The following is a 23,733-nucleotide window of genomic DNA, read 5'->3' on the forward strand; positions in this document are numbered from 1 at the left end:
TAGACTGTGTTCTGAGTGATGTCATCGCTGCTTTGTAGTATTGATGGGCTGAGTTCTCCGTGATGTCACCACTGCTCTCTAGTAGAGATGGGCTACATTCTCTGCCCTCTAGTAAACTGATTGGTGACATTACTGAGAGTGTAGCCTATTGGTTCACTAGAAAGCAGCGGTGACATCACGGAGAACACAGCCTATCCATACTACAGAGCAGAGGTGACATCACTGAGAATGCAGCCTATCCAACCACTAGAGAACAGTGACATCAGTGAGAATGCAGTCTACTTAAATCACCAGAGAGCAGTGGTGACATCACTGAGAATGCAGTCCATCCATTCACTAGATACTGGTGACATCACTGAGAAGGAAGCCTATCAGTTCACTATAACCAATAACATCACTAAAAATGTGGCCTGTTAACTAAAGAGTGATATCACAAGTAATGTAGCCTATCCATTCACTAGAGAAATATGACAATGTAACCTTTTAAGTTACTAGACACTGATGACATCACTGAGAATGTAGCCTGTGTCTAGTAACTCAATAGGTAGCTTTGTAAGTGATGTCATCTCTCTCTAGTGAATGGATAGGCTGTATTCTCTGGAATATTACTGCTACTCTCTACACTGCTATTCTCAGTGATGTCACTGCTCTCTAGTGAATGGATAGGCTGCATTCTCACTGATGTCACTGCTCTCTAGCAAATGGATAGGCTGCATTCTCAGTGATGTCACTGCTCTCCAGTGAATGGGTAGGCTGCATTCTCAGTGATGTCACTGCTCTCTAGCAAATGGATAGGCTGTATTCCTAGTGATTTCATTACGCCCTAGTGAATGGATAGGCTGTATTCTCCATGTCATCGGTCTCTAGTTACTGGATAGGCTGCATTTTCAGTTATGTCACGTTGCTTTCTACTGAATCCATAGGCCACATTCTTAGTGATGTCATCACTCCCTAGTGAATGGATAGGCTATATTCCCAGTGATGTCACTGCTATCTAATGAATGAATAGGCTGCATTCACATTGTTGGTATTAATGTCACACAAAGCGACTATAAAACACAGTATGTTTATAATGCAGTGATAGAAGAAAATACATGACACCGATATGCGTTAAAGAGCGCCAGATAACAATGCCGTATTCTGACCCCTAAATCTCCAGTATAGCATCCTGATGTTAAAACTAGATATTGTCACCTTATCCAATTTACCAGCAGTAGCTATCTGGATACAGTAATGGTCTATGGAGGCAGCGCAGCCGGCCATCACCCCAACGACTGATATCTGGGACAAAGCTGAGCAACTCTGCATTGCAAAACCCATAAAAAGCATAATCCATCTGAGCGGGGCGAGGCGATCAGATAGTCCCTCTATGGGGGCCGCGGGTGGAGGAGCTTCCAGGTAAGTACAAGCTGCTCCGAGTAGGTTCTCCCGGCTCCTCTTATCTCATTTCAGCACCTGCTACGGAAAATTAAAGGTTGGCTAATCTCTGTTTTTCCAGCAGCATCTGCGCAACGTGAGATCTCAGCTGTGGAGGTAAACACTAGGAGGGCTTACTACACGAGGAAACACAATTATATGACCTCGCAGAACACGATAAGATGTGAAATGAGCTGATGTATCTGCCAAGATCGCCTGCTGATAAAATAGATCCGCTGCGTCATTGAGGGCGAAGACGATTCCTCCTACTTATCCACATCACGTAAATGGCGACACGGACAAAATGTGAACAGAGCCGAGGCTCACGGGATTTCAATTTAGATCTGATCAGGAATTGTACAGGGTTAGATTAATCTGGTTGCTTTCATCCAAAAACAGCGCCACACCTGTCCATGGGTTATATCTGGTATTGCACGTCCACTGAAATTAATGTATGCGGTATTGCACTTCATTCTCCTGCCTGTGGACAGGTGTGGCGCTGTTCTTGAAAGAAAGTAGCTGTGTATTGCCAAAGAGTTTAAAAAGTTTGAAAACTCCGCAGTACAGATGTAGCAAAAATCAACCTGACACTTAATGTGTTATATAATAACTTAACTACAAACTACCACAAGGCTGTAAATCAGGCTATCACGATGCAACAGCCGTGTTGGCGGATTGCTACATCCATATAGATTGAGGCAGATTTACCATCTCCGTTGCATCAGGCTTCCAGTGTTCGTTGCGCCAAAATGTTGGCACAAATTTTAGACAAATTTATTAATGACTAGCTTACCCGTCGCGCGTTGCTGCGAAGACAGACAGACAGACAGACATTCGTTTTTATATATCTAGATAACAACCAATCACAGCGCAGCTTTTTTTTGTTACCTCAGTGGTATAATATATAACAACCAATCGCAGCGCAGCTTACATGTTACCTCAGCTTTATAATATATAACACCCATAGTTGTACTATGCCAGTAATCTTCCCAGGAGTGTACTCAACAACTTCCCAAAGTTTCATGGTGATTAGATGAATGGTGTAGTAGCGCATAAAGGACAGACAGATAGACATACATTCATTTTTATATATATAGATGACATCAGGAAGTGAGAGAATTAGATTCTGTACGTAAAAGTTGGACGCTAATTCTTTTGCGCTTAGAATTGAATAATCGAGTTGGGACCCATTAGCTTTTCCTATTTATGACATAATCAATGCTCGTGCCAAATTTCATGTTTCTACGACATTGGGAAGCGAGAAAATTAGATTCCGTATGTAAAATTTGGACGCTAATTCTTTGGCGCTTAGAATTGAATAATCGAGTTGGGACCCATTAGCTTTTCCTATTTATGACTTAGTCAATGCTTGTGCCAAATTTCATGTTTCTATGACATCGGGAAGTGAGAGAATTAGTGGCAATGATGGAAATCGAACGATCTACGTGGACGGGTCGTAACTGTCGACGACGCTCACACGCGCGCTATTTATCATAGCATAAATGTACTATGCCTATAATCTTCCCAGGAGTGTACTCAACAACTTCCCAAAGTTTCATGGCGATCGGATGAATGTTGTAGTAGCGCATAAAGGACACACAGACAGACAGACAGACATACATTCAATTTTATATATATATAGATTTGCGCAAACAAGGAGAGGTTTGCACCTAGTATGGGAGGTATGAATTTGTCCAGGTGTAAAACGCGCCAGTTTAGTCTCTAGGTGCAACAATCTGTTCTAAAGCACATTACCCAAGAGTAGTTATAAAGTAGGAACGATCATACGTGCGCCAAAGATACACTAAACCAATAAAACCGCGTACAACACTGATTTTTGGTCGCATCTTTGGACTTCCTCACTAATGTAACGCTGATATTAGGCAGCTTTAACCCCTTGCAGACGTGGCTTTTTTTTATTCCATTGTTGTTTCTTCCTCATTGCTTTCATAAGAATCATAACTTTTAGATCTCTCCCCCCTGGAGATGTGCAGGAACGCTTTCTTTTGCAGGGTGAGCTGTAGTTTGTTGATTACATTTTAGGTTTTATGCAATTTTTTGATCACTTTTCATCAGATTTTATTTTGGAGACGGAGCGACCAAAAACAGTGCAATTCTTGCGTTATGTATTCATTTCTTCTGATGGGGTTCTCCGTGTGGGCTAAATAGTGCGTTATTTTAATAGAGTGGACCTGTACAAACGGGGTGATGGCCGGCTGCGCTGCCTACATGAACACTGGGAAAATGTATTTTTTATTTTTTTTAACTTTGAACAACTTTTTCTTTCATTACTACAAAAAGAATTAAACTTGATTTTGATTTTTTTTCACGTTCTCCTCACTTGTATAACTGATTTCAATAATTCTGTATTGCAGTGTATTGTACTTTTACTGGCATCCTATTAAAAGGGGTATTCCAGGGTTTTAACTATGGATAACCTATCCTCTGGACAGGTCCTCAATAGTTAATAGGTGTAGGCTCACCATTCGGGATTCCCGCTGATCAGCTCATCACAGCGGGACAGATGGTTCCATCGCTGGAAGTATAAAACCGACTTCACTCCCATTAAAATCAATGGGAGCACTGTTCGCAGGTCAAGCTATCAATGGATCTTCGGGAATCCCGAGCAGCAGGCCCCTGTTAAGAATTGATGACCTATCCTGAGGATTGGTGGTCATCAATAGTTAAAGTCCCGAAATACCTCTTTAAGCCATGCCACCAGCAGGGCTTACTAAGGAAAAATCCAGCTTGGAAGCCTACAAAAGGCTAATTGGTGCCATGGCACCAGAACAGGACCCCCATGATGTCATAATGGGGTGGGGGGACATTCTGAATACAGATGAAGCCCCCTCTCTCTGTCAAGCCGTCTAAATGCCACAGTCAGTGCCGAATGCAGGATCTAAACAGTTAACGATTGGGACCAAAGTTATTATCCAGACTGCTGCAACTGCAGCAGGCTCGGCCCCTGGACCCGCCTCATACACATCTGGCCTACCGCCATCATCCCGAAGGATGCAATAAATCTGCCCCAATGTACTTCAATTCTTCATAATGCACAAGATCTCTGCTTGCTGTTCGTGAATGGAAACCCTTTAGTCTACTCAGCCTGATCGCATCCAACTATGCGTATATTGGTGCTGTTGACATTTTTTGATTGTGTTTGGGGATGGGTAATAGAAAACAAGCGATACTATCCAGGCGGAGTATTCCCTATGTGGGTTTATGGGTATTATGCTGCCAAATATTAACTCAAGACAACCCTAAACTGCAACAAACAACGCAAGCGAGCTGGAGCCAATGATCATAGAAGAGATGAAAAGCAACCAAAACTAAGTAGCAGGTAAGCATCATCCGAAGATGGCGACGTCCATCTATATACACAATGCTACCAAAAGTATTTGGACAGCCTGGTCAGTAGAATGGATTGTGTCTTATTAGCATGTCACACATCCTTAACCATGCTACATAGGGGGCTGACCCTTGGAGGTGGGAGCCATAGTTTATGACGGGAACTGCGCGCTATTGGATAAACGGGTTATGTCGCTGCACACAAGACGTCCATCATGAAGCGCAATTTATCAGCCGGTCTGCAATGGTGCAAGGAGCATCATCATTGGAGAGTTGAGCAATAGGACATTCTATGGAGTGACAAATCACACTACTCCATCTTCACATCAGACGGAGGTACCTGGGGAGGAGGATCCTGGGGAACACCTTCTGCCAGAGTGTGTTGTGCCAACAGTTAAGTACGGCGGAGGTTCTGTTATGGTCTGGGGATATTTTACGTAGCATGGTCTTAATCCGTTGGTTGTAGTGACAAGACCCGTGAACACAGAGGTGTACCCTGACATTCTAGACAATGTGCAGCCAACAATGTGGCAATACTCTGGGAATGGTCGGCCATACTTCCAACAAAACAACGCACCTTGTCACACATCCAATGCTGTTTTATGTTGGTTTGAGGATATGGATGTTCCCACGATTGGACTGACCTGCACGAAACTCGACAGATGTTTGCAGGGTGAATGGGGGGAAATACCAGCTGAAGTGTGTCAGATATTAGTAGAAAGTATGCCACTAAGAGTATCAGATGTCATTAGGGCCGAAGGGGCCCTACTAAGTTAACATATGGATATAAATACTACTTTTGATTCTTGCTCAGGGGTCCAATTACTTCTGGTAGGATAGTGTACAGCCCACACTCTTGTCTCTCCACAATTCCTCACTGTTTCACAGCATCTGTTGTTGCCCAGACCCTTGCAAACCTTTGGATACTGGGCCACAGGCGAACCAGCAGGGGGCACAGGCTGCAAGCTGTGGGCGAATGGCGAGGCATATTTTTACCCCCCTCCCCAGTATACCCCTTTAAATATAAAAGTTTCATGAATATCTTCATACATTTTGCAGCAGCTCAGAGTTTTCAGCAGATGCAACTGGAGACTGGGATTCATCACAGGCCATTGAGCTGGACGCTTATTACGCTCAATGCCAATCCGTTCGCGTCTCGGGCACACACTACAATTTTCAGATGAGAGCCGGATGCTGGCAGCATTTACTTATCTCCGGTAGCACAGGGGTTTTCAGCTTGTTGTTAAGCAACATGTTGAGATCAGCTGAGAGGAGCGAGCGCTGTGCACAATGGCGCATAGTTCCAGAGCGACAATTATCTGCTGCTCCTCGCGGCTCAACTTACCTGCAGGATGATGCTGCCGTACGCGTTCTTCAGTATGTTAACCACATCTGCGTGAGATAAACCGTCCAGCGGCTGCTTGTTAATACTGACAATCCGATCCCCGACCTGAGGGTGGAAGAAATGGAAAAGGCAAAATTATGGAGAGTCCTCCACTATCCAGACGCATCTGTAACATGGCGCAAAAGTGAGCAAGTGCATAAGGGGCCTCGGTCAACGTGCCAGGAGGGCGGCTGCCTGTGTGTTGGGGAGTTGGATTCAGATTAGGCTCAGATATCTGGGATTTCTTGACACACCAGAGACATAATACCCACCTTCAGCTTGTTCGTTCGAGCCGCTACGCCACTCGCTTGAATCATGGCGATAAACACAGGAATGTCACCCAGCGGGCTCCCCTTTCCACCCGCTATACTGATGCCTAGAGCGTCATTAGGGCCCTGGGAATTGGAAAATTAGATGTTATTATGTTACAGATACAATGCAGAACCTTAAAATGTGTTACATTCTCAGTACTCACCCTGCTTATCTCAACCATCCTGGGCTCCATTTCTATACCTACAGTCAAAAAGTACAAGAAGTGTTACTATTCTACTGGCGTAGTCACTGTGTACATATATCTTGTAAAGATCCTCAGTTACATCCTGTATTATACTCCAGAGCTGCACTCACTATTCTGCTGGTGGAGTCACTGTGTACATACATTACTTATCCTGTAAAGATCCTCAGTAGGGATGAGCGAGTATACTCGCTAAGGCACTACTCACTCGAGTAATGTGCCTTAGCCGAGTATCTCCCTGCTCGTCCCTAAAGATTCGGGGGCCGCCGCAGCTGACACGCGAGTTGCGGCGGGGAGCAGGGGAGAGCGGGCGGGAGAGAGAGATCTCCCCTCCGTTCCTGTCCACTCTCCCCCGCAGCTCCCCGCCCCGCGCCGGCCCCCGAATCTTTCGGGACTAGCGGGCAGATACTCGGCTAAGGCACATTACTCGAGCGAGTAGTGCCTTAGCGAGTATACTCGCTCATCCCTAATCCTCAGTTACATCCTATATTATACTCCAGAGCTGCACTCACTATTCTGCTGGTGGAGTCACTGTGTACATACATTACTTATCCTGTAAAGATCCTCAGTTACATCCTGTATTCTACCCCAGAACTGCACTCACTATTCTGCTGGTGGAGTCACTGTGTACATACATTACTTATCCTGTACTGATCCTGAGTTACATCCTGTATTATACTCCAGAGCTGCACTCACTATTCTACTGGCAGAGTCACTGTGTATATACATTACTTATCCTGTAAAGATCATGAGTTACATCCTGTATTCTACCCCAGAACTGCACTCACTATTCTGCTGGTGGAGTCACTGTGTACATACATTACTTATCCTGTACTGATCCTGAGTTACATCCTGTATTATACTCCAGAGCTGCACTCACTATTCTACTGGCAGAGTCACTGTGTATATACATTACTTATCCTGTAAAGATCATGAGTTACATCCTATATTATACTCCAGAGCTGCACTCACTATTCTGCTGGCGGAGTCACTGTGTACATACATTACTTATCCTGTACTGATCCTGAGTTACATCCGGTATTATACCCCAGAGCTGCACTCACTATTCTGCTGGTGGAGGCACTGTGTACATACATTACTTATCCTGTACTGATCCTGAGTTACATCCTGTATTATACTCCAGAGCTGCACTCACTATTCTACTGGTGGAGTCACTGTGTACATACATTACTTACCTGTACTGATTCTGAGTTACATCCTGTATTATACTCCAGAGCTGCACTCACTATTCTGCTGGTGGAGTCACTGTGTCCAGCAATTACTTATTCTGTACTGATCCGGAGTTACATCCTGTATTATACTCCAGAGCTGCACTCACTATTCTGCTGGTGGAGTCACTGTATACATACATTACTTATCCTGTACTTATCCTGAGTTACATCCTGGATTATACTTCAGAGCTGCACTCCCTATTTTGCTGGCGGAGTCACTGTGTACATATATTACTTATCCTCTACTCATCCTGAGTTACATGCTGTATTATACTCTGGAGCTGCACTCACTATTCTGCAGCCTCCAATGAGGACATTTCCCAACATTGCTTGTTGGCACCCTCTATGTCTCCCAGCAGCCAAACCACCTGACTACCTCACACACTTTTACCCACAGTGCAGTGTAATCAGACTGCATAAGAGGTTCCATCAACCAGCAGGAAGCCTCCTGCTGTAGAACATCCCCAGTATCTGGCAGAGGACAGAGATGATTACCGGAGTTTCTCTGGGAGGACGGAGCAGAAGATCTCTTGGAGCTGCTGTAATTCTGTGCACTGGATGTGACTGGGGCGAGTGAGGGCGGCTGCACACCCTGAGAGCTGCTTCTACCGACCTGGAACAAAAGATTTGCAGAGTAATTAAATTCTTCTACGTTGCGAGGCCTTCATAATTCCATTACCATTTAATTACAGGATGAAAACGGCTCTGATTAGGTACAAATCCCTCGTTCAAGGGCGCCGCATGTGGAGTGATGAAGCAGTTTAGAGGCGACCGGAGCTTTTATCCTTGTGCACATTTGCTGATTGCTGCAGCAGAATGCATTAACGGAACACTAAATGCAAAAAATACTATTTTTTTTTAAAAAGGGCCAAACTAATCCTTCCTGAAACTCCTCCATCTAAATCGTATTCTGCCTCACACTGCACTTAAAAGATAGGTATTGCATACAGAACTAGTGTCCCACGAATCGGCCTTTTCGAGCGCTGTGAGGCAACTGGCTGCTGCTGCAGGGCCCGTCTCCCCCCACCACCCCCACCACCCTCGTTCTATATGAAATAGCCCTCATGTACATGTTTCAATGTCGAATGGACAAGGAAAATTGCAGGAAAGAAAGCAGGTGATGTCACTGACCCTAATGACATCACTTGCCTGCTTTCTCACAATTTTACCTTTATAATATCCTCGTACAATTACTTTTTCTGATGAAGAGGTCTCTTCAACAATGAAACGTGTAACCACAGTAAATTATTGTTCCACAAACCACCAATCCATCCTTCCCACCAGCAGCGCCGTGGACCTCCTAATATTTTCAAGCCCCTTCCTGACTTTCCCATGGAGGTCTTGTAAGATGCCTTTACACAGGACAACCATCGTCCGTATAGGGACCAGAAAGGACGAATGCAAACAATAGTCATTCACACGGCCGCTTACTGGGTGACAAGTGATAATCCAATTGCCAGTCGTTTATTTTCAGCTCACCTAAAAAAAAAGTCTGCTGGTTGATTTAAAGTCTGGTGTAAAGTCACAGTCATACGCTATTGACTTGCAGAATAACTTACTTGGAGATCCCCTCTACAAAGAAAATGTCGGCAAACAACTAATGAATAAGTAATCTGTGTAAAAGCAAACATATGACTGTTGTTCGTACATGTCAGCGATTTTTCTGAGTGACTATCTGAATGATAGTCTCTCCATGTCAAGATACCTTTAGCCATCTGTGCCTGGAGTGGCTGCAGCTGCGATGCACCTTCTGCTTTGCACAATGACCCCTGCACTATGGAACCATAGAATGATGAGCGTTGTGGTGATTAGATGAATGGTCTTGCCACCGGAGGCCCTAAAAGTGGTTACCCCCTTGGCATATAAAAGGCCATGTTCATGTCTGGAGACCTTGGGGTGAGCGCCTTAATCCTGCCTTTGCTGTGAAGTGGCACACTGGCCCCTGCTGGTGTGATGGTCTGAGGGCCATCACATACGACAGTCGGTCACCCCTAGTAGTGGTACGAGGAACGATGACAGCTCAGCGATATGTTCAGGACATTCTGCAGCCACATGTGTTCCTCTCAGAATGGGAGGAATTGGGCCAAGCAGCAGCACATGTGAAAAAGATTTGGGTATACTAATAGATCATAGACTGAACATGAGTCAACAATGTGATGCAGCAGTCAAAAAGGCAAATACAGTTCTTGGATGTATTAAGAGAAGCATAGAGTCTAGATCACGTGAGGTAATTATATCCTCTGCTCTTCCTTAGTCAGACCTCATCTGGAATACTGTGTCCAGTTCTGGGCACCCCACTTTAAAAAAGACATCGACACACTGGAGCAAGTCCAGAGAAGAGTTACCAAGATGGTAAGTGGTCTGCAAATCATGTCCCATGAGGAACGGTTAAAGGATCTCGGAATGTTTAGCTTGCAGAAGAGAAGGCTGAGAGGAGACTTACTAGCTGTCTACTAATATCTGAAGGGCTGTTACAGTGCAGAGGGATCAGCCCTATTCCCATTTCTACAAGTAAAGACTAGAAGCAATGGGATGAAACTGAAAGGCGGGAGACACAGATAAGATATTAGACAGTGAGGGGGATCAATGAGTGGAACAGGTTACCACAGGAGGTGGTGAGTTCTCCTTCAATGGAAGTGTTTAATCAGAGGCTGGACAAATATCTGTCTGGGATGATTTAGTGATCCTGCACTGATTCTATGCTTCTAAGAGGCAGCAGGATAATGCTCGACCGCACACACAAGGCGGTCACAGGAGTCCCCACAACATTGCCACTCTTTTATGGCCGCCCAGGCGCCAGATCTATCTCGAATAGAACATGTATGGCATCATCTGTGACTCCAACTTAAACAGTTTCTGAGTTTGCATGATCTAAAGGCTCAGCTACAGCGATATGCCGCAGGTTACCTTAATACCATTACCTATACAGGCCCGTATCACATCTTATATCCGAGATAGCGGCGGTGAAACAGGGTACTAGCACCTTCATGCCCACCCGTATTACATCTTGTATCCAAGCTAGAGTCAGTACAACAGAGTACTAGAGCCTCCATGCCTCCCGTATCACATCTTGTATCCAAGCTAGAGGTGGTACAACAGGGTACTAGGGCCTCCATGCCCGCCTGTATCACATCTTGTATCCAAGCTAGAGGCGGTACAACAGGGTATTAGCGTCTGCATGCCCACCTGTATCACATTTTGTATCTAAGCTAGAGGCGGTACAACTGGGTACTAGAGCCTTCATGCCCACCCGTATCACATCTTGTATCCAAGCTAGAGGCGGTACAACTAAGTAGTAGAGCCACTATGCCTGCCCATATTCCATCTTGTATCCAAGCTAGAGGCAGTGCAACAGGGTACTTGAGCCACCATGCCTGCCCGTATCACATCTTGTATCCAAGCTAGAGGTCATACAACAAAGTAATAGAACCTTCATGCCCACTCGTATCACATCTTGTATACAAGCTAGAGGCAGTACAACAGGGTACTTGAGCCACCATGCCCAGCTGTATCACATCTTGTATCCAAGCTAGAGGCGGTACAACAGGATACTAGAGCCTCCATGCCCACCTGTATCACATCTTGTATCCAAGCTAGAGGCGGTACAACAAGGTACTAGAGCCTCCATGCCCACCTGTATCACATCTTGTATCCAAGCTAGAGTCAGTATAACAGAGTACTAGAGCCTCCATGCCTGCCCGTATCACATCTTGTATCCAAGCTAAAGGCGGTACAATAAAGGTACTAGAGCCTCCCTACAAGGTGTCAGTTCTCAACAATAAATGCTCCTTTTGCTCTGAAATTGTGATTACTTATAACCACGTTGCAATCATACAGAGAAAGTTTCATTTCATTCCGACAACTTCTAGGGGAGGGAGATATATATATATATATATATCAGAAAGAGCTGCTGGAAACGGTAATTCACTTTCTATGGTGAAGACAGCAGCTTCTTCAGGGTCTTGAATAGTACACCATAAACATAATATGGAGCCGTAATCACCTGTGTCTATAGAAGCAGCACATGCTGGCACAGGTAAATGGCAGTACAGAACATGTAGTACTGCTCTTTACAGCAGAGAGGCGCTATCATACAGCCAATCAGTGCAGGCACTTCAGTAACACAGGGGGTTACCAGTAAAATGTCTATGCAGAAAAGTGTATGTGCAACAGATCCAAACTGTCTGCAATAATGTATGGAGTCTGCTTTCAGGATACAATCGCCCAGAAAGACCAGAATATATTGTATCCTGAGGCTACTGTAAGGTTCCCTGAAGGGGGCGATGTTTGTCCCAGTGGTAATCGCTCCAATGCTTTCACCCACTCAGTGAATAGCGGCAGAGCGGGCCAGCTGCTCGCCTCCATTCACAGTAAACAGGCAGTCGCTCACAGATGAATGACTACCTGTTTACACAAGCCGAGTGTCGTCCGTTTTTAACGCCTGCCTAAACTGAACGGCGAACAAGCAAATTATTGTTAATCTTTCAGTCGGTGGTAAAGCAATAAATTGTTCATAATCCCACGATCCAGCGAGAATCTCAAGGGCCCTAAACGTAAGCGATTAATGTCATTCCCATATAATCAGTGATCTGTATAGAGCGCACATCACCCTCCATGACCCATATCCTGCAGCATATCCATCTGCCCCATTATAACTCCGGACGTGATACACTTACAGAAACATGGGGTCTGTGCGACGACGGCTCATTAGAATTAGGAGCGTGAAGTCTTGAGCAGATGGACTGGAAAAATCTCAGAAGACGAGAGGCATTTCTTTGCACTTTCTTCTATTTCATGTTGTTCACAGAGAAGGCAATGAAAGCTTTCTTCTGAGTGAACATCCATATTGATATGCAACATTGTGCAAGGACCTCGATGGAACGCCGCCACTTAGCGGAACGCGGCCGTGATACCATGTGGTGTGTTTGAGTGACCTTGCCTGGCAATGGACTTTGAAAATGGCATCTATGATGAGAGTAAGGAGAGAAGGCTGCGTGACTCGGGGATCCGAGGGTTCGTAAGGAATTGTAATCAGTATCTTGATGCAACGACAGACTGTAGAGACAGCGGGGAAATGCTTTCTAAATCTACGGAGGCACAAATACACAAAAACAGTTTGTGCAGAGATACAAGGAGACGACCACCTGTAGATCTTAATTGGACTGATAGGGAAAGAACAAGGTTGTGTTAAAAGGGGTCTTCTGGGACTTTACTATTGATTGCGTATCCTTAGGACAAGTCATCAATAGTTGATTTGGGGTGGGGGTGGGGTTGCTCAGGGACGCCAATGATCAGCTGATATTGGGCCAGATGTCATTATGGATGGAGGTGGAAGCTTATAGCTCAGTCTGCATTGCAGCTGCACAGGTTGGTATTGAATTCAATGGGAGCTGCATCTGTAATTACCAATTCAGGTCACTGCAATGCGGACCGAACTGTCAGCGTCTAGCTCTGTCCACACGACAGCGGGGCTGACGACAGCTATTTGGTGGGGATCTCAAGTGGCTGAACCCTGTCGATTAAGCAAAAACATAATTCTCCATCCCTGCTTCCCTCAGCTGATTGCCTGTCACAATATGGGGGTCTCCTCTGTGTATTCCAGACACTTCCATGCAGTGCAGCCCCCTGTCCGATACTTATCATCCACCATCTTGAAGCAGAGAATGTTTTACTTTCACATCGATTTCATGATGCATGAGGCTATACCCTTTTTGCCTGCTGGGGTGACAGTTTAGTGGCATGCTCCTTTTGATTTTGAGGCATCCTGTCTTGGGCTTCACATCTCCTGGCTGCAGAATCTAGGAGCCGGCGTAATCCCTCCGGACCTGGCCGTAAACGGCCAGAGAGTCGACGCTGTCAGTGAGTTCGTGTACCTCGGAAGCGTTCATCACACAGATAGGAGGGCGATTCCGGACATCCTGGGGAGAATAGCGCTGGCAGCCTTGGCCATGAGGTCCCTGGATAAACTCTGGTGGAGGCAGAACATAACACTCAGGACTAAGATTCGATTCCACCAGACCTGCGTTATGCCAATATTATTGTGCGGCTCGGAGACCTGGACCTTGCTGTCGCATACCACTGAGCGTCTGGAGTCCTTTCACATGCGATGCCAATGCCAGATTCTCCGTGTCCGTTGGTTCGATTTGATCAGAAATGGTGAGATACAGGCTGGCACGGGGTTTGAGTCAATCACAGAAACAATAACAAGGAGGAGATTCGCACTTTTTGGTCATGTTGCACGCTTGTCAGAAGCTGTTCCGGCCCACGGTGCTCTAACCACAGCAATTGCTAGGAGAATCGAGAGACGACCGCCTGCCGGATGGCGGAGGCCTCCTGGTCGTCCGCAGCGCTCGTGGGTGCAACAGATAGGCAACAGTACTTCCTCTGACATCAGCACTGAATGGAACAATGCTCTCGCTCGTGGTCATTCTAGATCGGCGCTATGGACCCTCGTCGTCCAAGCGAGATAACTCAACTCCTTTAGTCTTCTAAAGAAGCTACTGACTATAGGTATACAGTCAGGAGGATGAGCTGTGATCTCCTTTATTATAACAGTGCGACAGGAGCTGTGCAATCATTATCAGTAACTGTGATAGGAGTGCCTGTGTTTTCCACTAGGTAGTTTATGTGGTAGATCCATGTAACGGCATCACACAGACTGAGAAAGGGAGTAGAAACTGAACACATAACCCCAAGTAGATCTGAGCTGATCGGAACTGAGATCACATGACCATCTGAGGAGAAAGAGGCCGGGAGTCTCAGATAGAAAGAGAACTAACCAAGGTGACACCAGCCAACATATATATATTGGGGGAATAGCTATATAATACTTTCAGTTCCAGAAGCCCGTTTAATACGAGGTAATGTTGGATTTTCTTCATATTAATGGTTCCTCACTGTACATGGCAACATAGTATAAATGACAGCCGAGTCACTAGTTGCATCTAGTTCATGCAAAGCTTTGATCTTCTGAATGAAGCTCGTCACATAAATGTCCAGTAAATCCATCAACAAGATTACAAGATGCGCTCTGCATGGTTTCATTTTATAACTAATTTGTCCTATTGTGCAAGGAACAAAATAATTAATTGCCATCCTGGACAAGTCCCCAATGCGTTGTCACTTCTAATGGAAACTATGCCAGTGTTCATGTGATCACGATACAAACCCCTCCTTCCAGAAGTAGGAGGTATGAACACACATAATAGTAGCATAAACCCTCCTACCAAAAGTAATTGCACGTCTCCTGAGCAAGAATCAAATGTGGTATTCATTCCCCTTATGTTAATACTTAGTAGTGGGGCTCCTTTGGCCTGATACTCTCTGTGGTATATTTTTACGAACAACTGATACACTTCAACTGGTATTTCCCTCCATTCATCCTGCAAATGTCTGGCAAGTTCTCTCAAAGAAAATGCATCAGCCCATCTATTACAGTGGTGCAAGCAGCATCATCATTGAACAATTAAGCAATGGAAGAATGTTCTATGTAGTGACTAATCATGCTACTCCATCTTCACATCAGATGGAGATACCTGGGTGTAGAGGATGCTGGGGAACTCCTTTTGCTTGAATGTGTTGTGCCAACGGGTATGTAAGGCGGAAGTTCCATTATGGTTTGGGGATGGTTTACATGGCATGGTCTCAGTCCATTGGTTGCAGTGACAAGAACCATAAACATGGAGGTATACCCGGACATTCTAGACCATAATGTGCTGTTACAATGTGGTAATACTCTGGGAATGGTCGGCCATACTTCCAACAAGACAAGGCGCCTTGTCACACATCCAATGCTGTTTTATGTTGGTTTGAGAATATGGATGTTCCATGATAGGACCGGCTGCACAGAGTCCCTACCTGAACCTACTGAACACCTCTGGAACGTCTGCTAAAGAAACTTGAACAGCGTCCATTTTCTCGCCAGATGTTTGCAGGATGAATAGAGGGAATAGAGGGAAATACCAGACGTTCGTAGAAAGTATGCCAAGGAGTGCATTTGATGTTTTTAGGGCCAAAAGAGCCACAAGTATTAACATATGTAGGTAAATACTATTGTTTCTTGCTCCGGTGTCCATTACTTTTGGTAGGATAGTGTATATACTCTATATTCAGTCCCGTCCAGTAGAATAGTTTACAACATTCACACTATTTGTTGTTAAAGCACAAGGAACAGTTATGTAAAGTCGGCACATATGTAGAATAATGGAGAGAATTGTACTGCAATGCTGGTAGAGCCGTTCAAGCTTAACTACCCCCCCCCCCCCATTCTCTTCTACGCTAGCGGTGAATCACAGTAAATGTGCAGCAAATTCACACTTTAAGATTTCAAAGATTTTGTTTCAGCTACAAATTAAAGGAAAACCTATTGTAAATATCATTTTCGCTCAATTTGCAGTTAAATGCAGTCAACTTCTCAGATATTTCAGCCTTTACAAAACAAGTACTTGTATCCACATGGAGACGTGATATCCGCAGCTCCCCTTATTATGTAACTGTACTGTTATAAGCTGCTGGTTTATAATAGCCCTTTGAACATCAACCATGCAAAAAGACTTTGTACTAATAATATCCTATAAAGCAGCAAACACAGAAAATAAGCATTGCAGATCATCACCCCAGTCCGGGTATATAAGAGAGCGTGCAGAACGATGCCAGAGCCCCGCGCATCTATTAACCCAGCGCTATGTGAACAGGGAGATTGGTAAGGAATTTATGTAATGGATTGCAATTAAGACTTTGCTGGGATTAGCGATTTCTAAGGACACTCGTTATTGAGAGATCATCTAATTAACTTTATCATCACAGTCTGTCGATATCTCTCTCTGGAAATAACGGACATTCGTGGCACGTCTGCTAAAGATCAATGTTGGAGGCAGCGGGAGCTTCTGCCGCGACACGGGGAGTAATTTAATAACAAGGTGCTCTTAGTAAAGACACAGCATACATAATACATGTGTCACTTGGGAGTCTGGTCTGCATGAGGGGGCCGGCTTCTCTAAGATGTGGTGTTCTAGAGAGGTTTTTACTGAGCGATCAGAGTGCGCGAAAAAGAGAGCCCGAGCAGGGAGCAAAAAATCAAGCAAGCAGAGAGCGCGAAAAAGAAGAGAGCCAGCCGGAAAAAGAAGCGAGCCAGCCGGAAAAAGAAGCGAGCCAGCCGGAAAAAGAAGAGAGCCAGTGCGAAAAAGTAGACAGCAAGTGCAAAAAATAAATAGCGAGCGTGAAGAGCGAGCTGGCATGTGCAAAAAGCACATGCACATACAGCAGGCAAAGGGAGCGAAGTGAGCACTTTTACACGGGCTGACAGTTGCCTGAGTAATCCCCCAGAAGAGCGATTACAGGCAAATGTCAGCCCACCATTAGTTTTCAGCTCACTCTAAAAATGAAGCGACTGTCAGTTTGTGTAAACAGGTAGTCATTCATCAAGACTGCCTGTTTACTCTGTATGGAAGCGGGTGACCAGTAGAGATCTCCCATGCGCTAGTGAAAGCACAGGAGCGATAGCCATTGGTACGGATGTCGGGCCCTTAGTCGTCCTGTGTAAAAGTGCCACTAGAGAGATGTGGAGCGGCAGACATCAGATAAATTAGATAGAGGGGTTTAACTAGAATGGGTATAAAAAAAAGCCTTAGGGAGCCTAGAAAGTCTCTCCTCCCAATATACGGAGACCAGAACTATGAATAATGTATTATAATTGGGGGCCCCATTACAGATCTTGCATTGGGGCCCACCAGCTTTAGGCCCCCTGCACAGTCAGATTCCGCATGCAACATCCAGCTCTGCCACCAGCGGGGTCCGCGCGCACCTGCTCTGTCGCAGGAGAGTCTGTACTGCGGATGGACCAGGCGGCTGGCAGGGGTTTTTTTTTCAATTTTTTGTCCGTTCCGTTGTTCGATGCGGAATCTGCAACCTGTTCACTATGTTCATTGTGGATGGGCCACGGATCGGACGGCTTCCATTGACTTCAATGGAAGCCATCTGTGCGGAATTCGCAGAAAAATGGAGTATGCTGCGATTTTTCCACATTAGATGGGAAAATCCAGCAGTCTGAGCGACTTCCAATGGGGCCAGGTCATCGGTGGTAGACTAGCCGGGGTCAGAATTTCACTGCCCACCTTTTGGGATTTTTCTCCCGCAGCGGTGTGAAGAGTAAACAGAGAATGGTGTGATCAAGGACAAACATCCAGGGAAAGGGGATCCTGCGGATGGATACAACTTAAAGCGCTGCGGAATAAGTTGGCGCTATACAAACAAAGATTATTATTATTATTATTAACTTACAGCGCCAAAAAGGGTCAGAGGAGGATGTCAGGAATCACTTTAATGAACAGGCTCTGCAGAGTCAACACTGGAGCTCCAACTAACGTGTCCAAATGCATGTTGTTCCTTAACATGGATGAGCTATACCAGCAAATGACCAGTTAGAGCACCATAGTGTCTAAGAGAAACCGAAAGGAGAGTCTCCAGGGGGCAAAAGAGGGTAGAAATTGCATCACCTGTCAGATGGATCCAGATTGCTGTTGCATGGTGCTGATAGCAGGTATTTTCCAAAAGCAGTATAAATCAATAAATGCTTTTTATCAGATGTTCACAGCGCATTAATTCCTTCATTTAATTTGTGACAACTGCAACAAGCTTCCTGTCCACCAGGGCCAATACTCCTGCAGAATAATATTAACGCCTAGTGGAATTTATATCATGGCGAATTACTGTGGTACTGAAGTCCAACATGGTACTAGATGGGGGTCTCTAATAAAGTGGCCATTTAGTGTATGCATCTATTGAGTTCAGTGGAAGGTGTATACATCTGTATTAAGTGAGCTCCCCCTAGTGGTGGCTGCAGACAGGCAGAATATGATCATATAACTCTATAACCATATTAAGAGGGTTTTGAGCTGTAGAAAAATAAAAAAAAGTATCTCTAATCTGTGTAAATATATATTAGGATATTAATCAGAGCATCAGAATTTGGATATATGCAGCCACTAACCCCCCTAGTAGTGGATTTTTTCAAGACCAAGTCCAACAAATTAAACATAAGACAAAGTGTACATGAGGAGATGTAAGTGCTGTCAAGTGTGAACCGCTATGACTTCAGAAGGTGGAACACAAGAGACGCTGTAAATAAACCCTTCTTCTACATCAATGAGAAAACATGTCCCGCGCACCTGACTGCCTTGATAGGCTTTTCTGGATGACAGCCAAGACGCGACTCGGAGTCTCCCGATCTCCAGATGAACAAGTCCTTGTGCGCACTTTAGATTAAATAGAAGAGTCTTTAGAATCAGAGCAACAGGGGATTTCATCATAAACAAACATAACGTCTTGTTACACAGAGGCTTACAACAAACAGAATACAAAGGGAAGTCTCAAGAACCTGCAGAGAGAGAAGGGTTAAAAAAAGCAGTAATCAGAGCCAAACGACAGATGTAAGCGGTATGGGAAAATATGTCAAAAAGAGACACGAAGTATAATGAAAAGGAAAAAGCACGGCAGGGGGTCTCAGGGACGGACCCCCTACATCCCCAAAGAGAACCTGTTGATTGTAACACCACAGACACCAAGATGACAGAGCTGCAGGAGTGCGAGTCTAGAAGGGGATTATTGTTAGAGCTGGAGGAGTGCGAGTCTAGAAGAGGATTATTGTTAGAGCTGGAGGAGTGCGAGTCTAGAAGGGGATTATTGTTAGAGCTGGAGGAGTGCGAGTCTAGAAGGAGATTATTGTCAGAGCTGGAGGAGTGCGAGTCTAGAAGGGGATTATTGTCAGAGCTGGAGGAGTGCGAGTCTAGAAGAGACTTATTGTTAGAGCTGGAGGAGTGCGAGTCTAGAAGGGGATTATTGTTAGAGCTGGAGGAGTGCGAGTCTAGAAGGGGATTATTGTTAGAGCTGGAGGAGTGCGAGTCTAGAAGGGGATTATTGTGAGACCTGGAGGAGTGCGAGTCTAGAAGGGGATTATTGTCAGAGCTGGAGGAGTGCGAGTCTAGAAGGGGATTATTGTCAGAGCTGGAGGAGTGCGAGTCTACAAGGGGATTATTGTCAGAGCTGGAGGAGTGCGAGTCTAGAAGGGGATTATTGTCAGAGCTGGAGGAGTGCGAGTCTAGAAGGGGATTATTGTCAGAGCTGGAGGAGTGCGAGTCTAGAAGGGGATTGTCAGAGCTGGAGGACTGCGAGTCTAGAAGGGGATTGTCAGAGCTGGAGGACTGCGAGTCTAGAAGGGGATTATTGTCAGAGCTGGAGGACTGCGAGTCTATAAAGGGATTATTGTTAAAGCTGGAGGAGTGCAAGTCTAGAAGGGGATTATTGTTAGAGCTGGAGGAGTGCGAGTCTAGAAGGGGATTATTGTTAGAGCTGGAGGAGTGCGAGTCTAGAAGGGGATTATTGTTAGAGCTGGAGGAGTGCGAGTCTAGAAGAGGATTATTGTTACAGCTGGAGAACTGCGAGTCTATAAGAGGATTATTGTTAGAACTGGAGGAGTGCAGGTCTAGAAGGGGATTATTGTTAGAGTTGGAGAACTGCGGGTCTAGAAGGGGATTATTGTTAGAACTAGAGGAGTGCGGGTCTAGAAGGGGATTATTGTTAGAGCTGGAGGAGAGCAAGTCTAGAAGGGGATTATTGTTAGAGCTGGAGGAGAGCAAGTCTAGAAGGGGATTATTGTTAGAGCTGGAGGAGAGCAAGTCTAGAAGGGGATTATTGTTAGAGCTGGAGAAGTGCAAGTCTAGAAGAGGATTATTGTTAGAACTGGAGGAGTGCCAATCTAGAAGGGGATTATTGTTAGAGCTGGAGGAGTGCAAGTCTAGAAGGGGATTATTGTTAGAGCTGGAGGAGAGCAAGTCTAGAAGGGGATTATTGTTAGAGCTGGAGGAGAGCAAGTCTAGAAGGGGATTATTGTTAGAGCTGGAGAAGTGCAAGTCTAGAAGAGGATTATTGTTAGAACTGGAGGAGTGCAAGTCTAGAAGGGGATTATTGTTAGAGCTGGAGGAGTGCGAGTCTAGAAGGGAATTATTGTTAGAGCTGGATGAGTGCAAGTCTAGAAGGGGATTATTGTTAGAGCTGGAGGAGAGCAAGTGTAGAAGGGGATTATTGTTAGAGCTGGAGGAGTGCGAGTCTAGAAGGGGATTATTGTTAGAGCTGGAGGAGTGCGAGTCTAGAAGGGGATTATTGTTAAAGCTGGAGGAGTGCGAGTCTAGAAGAGGATTATTGTTAGAGCTGGAGGAGTGCGAGTCTAGAAGGGGATTATTGTTAGAGCTGGAGGAGTGCAAGTCTAGAAGGGGATTATTGTTAGAGCTGGAGGAGTGCGAGTCTAGAAGGGAATTATTGTTAGAGCTGGATGAGTGCAAGTCTAGAAGGGGATTATTGTTAGAGCTGGAGGAGAGCAAGTCTAGAAGGGGATTATTGTTAGCGCTGGAGGAGTGCCAATCTAGAAGGGGATTATTGTTAGAGCTGGAGGAGTGCAAGTCTAGAAGGGGATTATTGTTAGAGCTGGAGGAGAGCAAGTCTAGAAGAGGATTATTGTTAGAACTGGAGGAGTGCCAATCTAGAAGGGGATTATTGTTAGAGCTGGAGGAGTGCAAGTCTAGAAGGGGATTATTGTTAGAGCTGGAGGAGTGCAAGTCTAGAAGAAGATTATTGTTAGAGCTGGAGGAGTGCGAGTCTAGAAGGGGATTATTGTTAGAGCTGGAGGAGAGCAAGTCTAGAAGAGGATTATTGTTAGAACTGGAGGAGTGCCAATCTAGAAGGGGATTATTGTTAGAGCTGGAGGAGTGCAAGTCTAGAAGGGGATTATTGTTAGAGCTGGAGGAGTGCAAGTCTAGAAGAAGATTATTGTTAGAGCTGGAGGAGTGCGAGTCTAGAAGGGGATTATTGTTAGAGCTGGAGGAGTGCGAGTCTAGAAGGGGATTATTGTTAGAGCTGGAGGAGTGCGAGTCTAGAAGAGGATTATTGTTAGAGCTGGAGGAGTGCGAGTCTAGAAGAGGATTATTGTTAGAGCTGGAGGAGTGCAAGTCTAGAAGGGGATTATTGTTAAAGCTGGAGGAGTGCCAATCTAGAAGGGGATTATTGTTAGAGCTGGAGGAGTGCGAGTCTAGAAAAGGACTATTGTTAGAGCTGGGGGAGTGCGAGTCTAGAAGGGGATTATTGTTAGAGCTGGAGGAGTGCAAGTCTAGAAGGGGATTATTGTTAGAGCTGGAGGAGTGCAAGTCTAGAAGAGGATTATTGTTAAAGCTGGAGGAGTGCCAATCTAGAAGGGGATTATTGTTAGAGCTGGAGGAGTGCGGGTCTACAAGGGGATTATTGTGAGACCTGGAGGACTGCGAGTCTAGAAGGGGATTATTGTCAGAGCTGGAGGAGTGCGAGTCTAGAAGAGGAGTATTATTAGAGCTGGAGGAGTGCGAGTCTAGAAGAGGATTATTGTTAGAACTGGAGGAGTGCGAGTCTGGAAGAGGATTATTGTTAGAGCTGGAGGAGTGCGAGTCTGGAAGAGGAGTATTATTAGAGCTGGAGGAGTGCGAGTCTAGAAGAGGATTATTGTTAGAACTGGAGGAGTGCGAGTCTGGAAGAGGATTATTGTTAGAGCTGGAGGAGTGCGAGTCTAGAAGAGGACTATTGTTAGAGCTGGGGAGTGCGAGTCTAGAAGGGGATTATTGTTAGAGCTGGAGGAGTGCAAGTCTAGAAGGGGATTATTGTTAGAGCTGGAGGAGTGCCAATCTAGAATGGGATTATTGTTAGAGCTGGAGGAGTGCAAGTCTAGAAGAGGATTATTGTTAAAGCTGGAGGAGTGCCAATCTAGAAGGGGATTATTGTTAGAGCTGGAGGAGTGCGAGTCTACAAGGGGATTATTGTGAGACCTGGAGGAGTGCGAGTCTAGAAAAGGAGTATTGTTAGAGCTGGAGGAGTGCGAGTCTAGAAGGGGATTATTGTTAGAGCTGGAGGAGTGCCAATCTAGAAGGGGATTATTGTTAGAGCTGGAGGAGTGCGGGTCTAGAAGAGGATTATTGTTAGAACTGGAGGAGTGCGAGTCTGGAAGAGGATTATTGTTAGAGCTGGAGGAGTGCCAATCTAGAAGGGGATTATTGTTAGAGCTGGAGGAGTGCGAGTCTAGAAGAGGATTATTGTTAGAACTGGAGGAGTGCGAGTCTAGAAGAGGACTATTGTTAGAGCTGGGGAGTGCGAGTCTAGAAGGGGATTATTGTTAGAGCTGGAGGAGTGCAAGTCTAGAAGGGGATTATTGTTAGAGCTGGAGGAGTGCGAGTCTAGAAGGGAATTATTGTTAGAGCTGGATGAGTGCAAGTCTAGAAGAGGATTATTGTTAAAGCTGGAGGAGTGCCAATCTAGAAGGGGATTATTGTTAGAGCTGGAGGAGTGCGGGTCTACAAGGGGATTATTGTGAGACCTGGAGGACTGCGAGTCTAGAAGGGGATTATTGTCAGAGCTGGAGGAGTGCAAGTCTAGAAGAGGATTATTGTTAAAGCTGGAGGAGTGCCAATCTAGAAGGGGATTATTGTTAGAGCTGGAGGAGTGCGGGTCTACAAGGGGATTATTGTGAGACCTGGAGGACTGCGAGTCTAGAAGGGGATTATTGTCAGAGCTGGAGGAGTGCGAGTCTAGAAGAGGAGTATTATTAGAGCTGGAGGAGTGCGAGTCTAGAAGAGGATTATTGTTAGAACTGGAGGAGTGCGAGTCTGGAAGAGGATTATTGTTAGAGCTGGAGGAGTGCGAGTCTAGAAGAGGACTGTTAAAGCTGGAGGAGTGCCAATCTAGAAGGGGATTATTGTTAGAGCTGGAGGAGTGCGGGTCTACAAGGGGATTATTGTGAGACCTGGAGGACTGCGAGTCTAGAAGGGGAT

General features: G+C 45.4%; 1 protein-coding gene across 4 annotated transcripts in view; it reads right to left on the bottom strand.

Moving 5' to 3' along the window:
• Window positions 1-23,733, bottom strand: part of PATJ (PATJ crumbs cell polarity complex component) — a 264,895-nt gene that overhangs the window by 12,504 nt on the left and 228,658 nt on the right. For 3 of the 4 annotated variants that reach the window (XR_010791282.1, XM_066597729.1, XM_066597727.1), the window contains 5 exons: window positions 19,060-19,146; window positions 8,390-8,507; window positions 6,624-6,661; window positions 6,421-6,543; window positions 6,110-6,214 (listed from right to left, as the gene is read on the bottom strand). Coding sequence is in view for 3 of the 4 variants with exons in the window: in XM_066597729.1 (XP_066453826.1) it covers window positions 6,110-6,214; window positions 6,421-6,543; window positions 6,624-6,661; window positions 8,390-8,507; window positions 19,060-19,146 (471 nt within the window). In the remaining variant the exon portion in view is untranslated. The remainder of the gene's footprint in view (window positions 1-6,109; window positions 6,215-6,420; window positions 6,544-6,623; window positions 6,662-8,389; window positions 8,508-19,059; window positions 19,147-23,733) is intronic. The other variant, XM_066597728.1, reaches the window with a different exon arrangement.

This window comes from Eleutherodactylus coqui, chromosome 3 (genome assembly GCF_035609145.1).
Source record: "Eleutherodactylus coqui strain aEleCoq1 chromosome 3, aEleCoq1.hap1, whole genome shotgun sequence".
In the NCBI taxonomy this organism is placed as follows: Eukaryota; Metazoa; Chordata; class Amphibia; order Anura; family Eleutherodactylidae; genus Eleutherodactylus; species Eleutherodactylus coqui.